The sequence below is a fragment of the Gymnodraco acuticeps genome, unplaced genomic scaffold, assembly GCF_902827175.1.
Source record: "Gymnodraco acuticeps unplaced genomic scaffold, fGymAcu1.1, whole genome shotgun sequence".
Taxonomy (NCBI): Eukaryota; Metazoa; Chordata; class Actinopteri; order Perciformes; family Bathydraconidae; genus Gymnodraco; species Gymnodraco acuticeps.
The window spans coordinates 1,709,290-1,714,744 of NW_022990125.1; the positions used below are offsets into that span (position 1 = coordinate 1,709,290).

At 40.6% G+C, this 5,455-nt stretch overlaps 1 protein-coding gene across 1 annotated transcript; it reads right to left on the reverse strand.

The window, feature by feature from the left end:
• Positions 1-507: 507 nt before the first annotated feature.
• On the reverse strand, positions 508-4,072 carry LOC117546452 (protein SET). Its single transcript, XM_034216690.1, has 8 exons — positions 3,774-4,072; positions 2,676-2,733; positions 2,336-2,478; positions 2,107-2,210; positions 1,913-2,026; positions 1,582-1,752; positions 1,280-1,411; positions 508-1,196 (listed from the first exon to the last, which is right to left on the reverse strand). The coding sequence occupies exons 1-8, from the start codon at positions 3,844-3,846 to the stop codon at positions 1,173-1,175; spliced, it is 819 nt and encodes a 272-aa protein (XP_034072581.1). The 5' UTR covers positions 3,847-4,072; the 3' UTR covers positions 508-1,172.
• Between the last annotated feature and the right edge of the window lie 1,383 nt (positions 4,073-5,455).

Here is a 5,455-nt window from a genome sequence, read left to right on the forward strand (position 1 = left end):
AAACACTTTTCACTTGCCTTGAGCTAGATTTTATTATTAGAATGCCCGTTTATTCAGTCTTGTCTGTTTTAAATCATCTTTCTTTTTCCCCTCACTCAAGGTTGGGCCTTCCAGCCCAGTGACTGGCCGGCTACAGTCACGAAAAACAGATTTGAGGAGTCGGAGCATACCTTCCTGGCTTTAATCACCCATCGTCTTTTAAGAGAAGACTTTGCTTCAAGCCTGCTTATGATTCCAAAATCCTTCAAGAATTGATGGGACTTTCAACTGTTCAATGAACCCAGGTGCCTCTGCCACTACCTAAATATATTTTTTCAATAAATGTCTATGCACCCACATGTTAAATATTGTTTTATTATTGTAACAAAGAAAGTTTTACACCTCCAATTTAAAATGGTTCATTTACCCCCCTCCCCCAGCAGAAAAGGAAAGGTGACTTCATGTAAATTCTGTTATAAGTCGTTTTTTTTTTTACCCATAAAGCAGTGGGGTCCAAAATGTACAAGCTTGTTTTTTTTTCCATTTTGTTCTTTATTAAAAATGTCATTTCAAATCTCATGGATATCTGTAAAACAATACAATGAAAAAAAAGTCCCATAGAAATGGTGTCAAAATAACCACTCTCCCCAATAACCAACATACTCCTGGCCCACCCCCCCTCCCACTAAACATTACAAGTCAAAAGGAATGAGCTGGTACTCGTTAACCACATAAGGGAAACAACAGTTTTTCTTCTAGGGATCAAACCCCAACCGAAAAGAAAAAAATAGATGGAAAAGAAATTGAAGGGTCAACTAGCACTGGGTCACTACACCATGGCTTTAAGTCAATTCAAAACACAACCTTAAACAATAGGAATTCATTGTGAATGGTCGTTTAAAAATTCTACTCAGGATGCCGTGCTGATTCTATTTTTATACATTTTATTTTTTTTAGATGACGGGATGGTACTCACAATTCAGGGCAAAGTGCCATTGTCCTAAGATGATTCAAAGGAGAGCATAACATGGCACCACCAAGGTGAAGAGGCTTCAGAATGGAAAATGAAGCACAGATTTATTTATAAAAAAAAGTAACCAAAAAAATAAAATTAAAGCCTTTGCTCCCGAATGTGAGTGGAAAAACCAAACAGGGAATAGAAGATTTAGGGTTTGGGTAGATCAAGTTATTACTTAGTCGTCTTCTCCCTCATCATCCTGAAAGGACAAGATATCATAAAGTTAGCGACTTGTTGAAAACAAACCATTTAAAGAAACATTTTGGACTTTATCCATTATACCTCTCCATCTTCTCCATCTTCCTCTTCGTCCTCCTCTCCATCTTCATCTCCCTCCTCGTCGATGTCCTCCAGACCCTCCTCGTCCTCTTCATCGTCCTCACCTTCTCCTTCTTCATCATCCATGTCAGGAACCTAGTAATGAAAATCACTTTGAGAATGTGTGTCTTTTAAGTCATACCAAAAAAGATAGCATGCCTCGAACCCCCAAAAAGGAATACAATAAATTAATATAAAGTCAAAAACAGGTCTGCTTATTGTGGAAAGTGGTAGCTAAAGATAGATAACCCTGTTTGTAGACATACCAGGTAGTACTGCAGGGGGTTAGGCCAGATGTCATCCTTGATGACCTCTCCGAGCTCATCAGCACCGGCGTCAGCGTGATCAGTGAACCAAGTGAAGAAGCTCTCTGGCTCTTCATGTTGCCTCTTCCTTCCGGCTTTGTTCTGTGTCTGGCTGGAGCGCTTGGTCAGGTCCTACAAACAGAGGGAGCATAAACAAAACAAATTCAGATTAAAAATGTTCACTATGCAAGTCCTTTTGTCAGGTCATACTGCTTTGATATTTGCTTTTGGTCAAGTACTCAAACTAGCATATCAACTCTATTTTGCAAAAAGATTTAGAAAATACACATACCTTTCCTGATTTCCATTTGATTTCTGTCGACTTTGAAGATGGGTCCCCGCTCTCATTCAAATGGAACTCTTTGGAAAGTACTTTGTTTTCGAAGTATGGATTTTCGTCAAAATACTAGAAAACATAAACATTACAAAATGAGTAAGAATATATGAAACAACATGTACCTCCATACCGTGTGTGTCAATACTTACAAAATCTATTCTGTAGCCCGACTTGATGTCTTCAAACTCTGTCACCTCCACTCGGCTGAGGTAATGAAGTGCTTCTTCATCTTCCTCTCCCAGTAGGGCAGATACTGTGGGGGAGGGGAACAGACCAGACTTTAACTTGAGCCACTGTCCAAAACATTTTAACCTGGTAATGAAATGACTTCCGAATGACTAGGCTATGAAAATAAACACTTCATGTTGAGTAGCTCACCTTGTGGATGGTTGACAAACGTAGTGACCCAGAAGTTGGGGATTTTGGCGATCAGTTCTGACCTCTTCTGAAAGAATGGCTGACGGAGTTTGTTGTATTTCTGTTCTACTTTGAGGATCTCCTCACTGGCTTGCTCGTTCAACCTGGAGAACAAAGTTGAAGAAGTGTTTTTTTATTTTAAAAACGTGATGCTTTCAAATTGAAAAGTAACAGGAAGTCAAACAGTTCAGAATCTGCAATTTGTTTATGCCACAAAACAGGCTGCCCCATCTGACTTCATTAGTTACTTTTACAAAACAGCAACCCTGACCTTAAAAATAAAAAAGTGTTTTAAAATTACCTGTCAATTTCGTTTTGAACTTCGTCGATGTGTTCAATAGCTTCTTGCTGCTCTTTCTCTGTGAAAATAAAAATTATGTTATAAAAGATGCATAACAGAGCTCGGGAAAAAAAGATTTGCTCAGAAAAAGATACATGCATACTTTTTTTTTACGTGCATGCACAACTTATCGTATTTCAAGTCATGTGTGTGAGTTTGACACAATGAAACCCTAGTGTACTTTCAAGATTTTCGAAGTTTTACTGATTCAAATAGACTTTGAGATTACAATATTTAATCGCCCGGTAAAATGCGGGCTCCCCCGGAGGTTAACGTAATATGAGCGGCCAATAGCTGCAGCTCTAGCGGCTCAGACACTCTGCGTTTCCTGCCGGCTGCAACCGACAAGGCCGCGTGGTTTAAATGTGAGTCTGCACATACATTGCCGCGATAACGTGAGACCAAGCTAGGACAGATGCCAGAACAACCCCCCCTAATAGTCGTACCGGTGGTCTTACGGCAGAGCCCTGCGTACAGTTGTATAAATATAATATTCACCACGTTAAACTGATAGAAAGGCTGGTAAATATGGATGCGTTTTGACCAGTAACAAAACATAACGTCGTTAGGGAACATTATAACAACAACAGTAGCTGGCTAACGGCTATCGCCTGAATGAAATTGTCACTTTCCTCGTTCCAAAATCACAATAAAAGCGATGTAATGGTGGCTTGCTCAATTAAAGCTCATTTTAGAACAGCACCCAATGCAAGGGATCACCCAGCATCGCACACATCCACTTAGTGGGCAGCGAACGACACAACTGGCCACGCTGATGATGCTAAGGGCTAGCTAACATGGCCTCTCAGCGCCGGTCTGAACTGAACAACAGCGGGCATGCTAATAAATGCGCTAGCTGACGAGCTAGCTGCTGTTATCGAAATACGAACACACGCAGCAAACAGCCGCGGTCCACCACAAATACGGTCCTGGAGCTAAATTAAAGCAATACACACAGTATATATCAACAATATTGAACCCTGTAGCAATACAAATTGTGTTAGAAGAAGAAAGTGAAAATGGCGGTGAACGGGAGGCCGCCATGATTCCCCATCTTACCGGAGGTTTCGTCCGCTCCGTCATGGTTCGAGTTCAGCTCCTTTTTACTCACTTTTGCCGCCGAGGTAGACATGATTTCTCAAGCTGGGATAACTAACTGTCGTATGAGAAACTAGCTGGTAGCTTTGAAATCTGGTTTCTCCTTGAACAGGAGAATTTTCGGTGTAAAGTTCACAGCGTGCAGAAGCCAACAACGTGCTGCTTCCACACAATGTAGCTGCCGACGAGCGAGGAAGTCACAGCAACCGCCGCTCACGCGCTCCTTTCATTACGACGCGCCTCGCCGAATGGAGAAGAGGGCGAGCTCCGCCTCTCAAAATAGGTCTCACTGCCTTGCTCACATTTGCTGATTTACACCTCTTTCTCCTCTTAAAATATCACTCAAATTGAACTACATTTCTAATTAGTACTAATGTTGATCTCAGAAACAATTTTGAAGTTAATGGCCGCCCAAAATATTTTATTAGGACCAGGCCAAACCTTCATTTGGACCGACTCGCACTTGCGCACTTTAAAAAAGATGCTGTATATCATTGGAGGCAGGAGGGACCTCGTTCTGGTGGTCAATGCAAATTAGCTTTTCAGTTTTAGGATTTAATTGTTCGTGTTTGATACGAAAAGGACAAGTAAACAGGACGTTTAGAAATATCTGTATTTAAAATGTAATTAAAAGGTAATATAGCCTAAAATACAAATAGGACTGCAATGCTATAGGTAGGCCTGCAGTCAGTTCAATTAAATTACTCTTGTAAAAAGCATACTGGCAATAACTCAAACTAGCCCAATGTGTGCCACAATATGGAAGATTTGGTGCCGTGTGTACGTTTCTGTTTCCCCTGTTTAAAAACGTTGAGGTATACTGGTATACCCTGGCATTTCCTTTACATGTTACTTTATATTTCTACAGTTCTACTCCACAACAACTCAAAAGGAAACAGCATACTGTACTTTTTTCTATTTACTTTTATTACTCTATTTGACTACTTAATTGTTTCTATTTGACAGCAGTTACTTTGCAGATTTACATTATAATACAAATCATTAAAAGTAATTCGCTACATTTGCTCATCAACCATTATAGTCTATTTATATGACAAAATATAGTATTCTCACTACTTAGTAAATACTAAACACTTAGTAAATGTTGATGCTAATATTTAGAATGCAATACCATTGTATTTCTATTTTAATGAACCACTGGTCACTGGTGTCCTTTCATGTGTACATGTTACTCATATTAATGGATTTCAATGAACAGAGCCATTCACCTCGGTTCCAATTTCTCAGGGCATCATAGAGCTGTCATGCTTGCTGCAGACAAGAAGTGCACATGCTTGTAATCATCCACAGTGCTGTCAGTAAGCTTTATGTTCAGCATCATGTTCAGCACACCAGCAGCTTCTCCACCATTCTCCACCCCCTAGATGTATATTGACTACAATACTTAAGGTTATTAACTTCTCTCACAACCCCTTCTTGTCAGAGCAGGATAAACAAATCTCGTAACCACCGCACTGCCTTGTCCCGAAGAGAGCAGCAGCAGCTCTGTTTGCCTTTTGGTTGGTGACAACACAGGAACATGTGGTCATGCAGCGGCCAATACGAAGCCCAGAGCAGGCGATCAACACTGTCAGACTAAAGCAGCAGCAGCAGCAGCAGCAGCAGTGCTGGCACCAGAGAGG

Bases quoted from the DNA above. Each gene is read 5' to 3' on its own strand.
- LOC117546452 (XM_034216690.1), bottom strand. From the start codon at position 3,846: ATGTCTACCTCGGCGGCAAAAGTGAGTAAAAAGGAGCTGAACTCGAAC. The intron at 2,734-3,773 runs GTAAGATGGGGA...TTATTTTCACAG, and splicing joins CGGAGCGGACGAAACCTCCG to AGAAAGAGCAGCAAGAAGCT. The intron at 2,027-2,106 runs GTAAGTATTGAC...TATGTTTTCTAG, and splicing joins CGGGCTACAGAATAGATTTT to TATTTTGACGAAAATCCATA.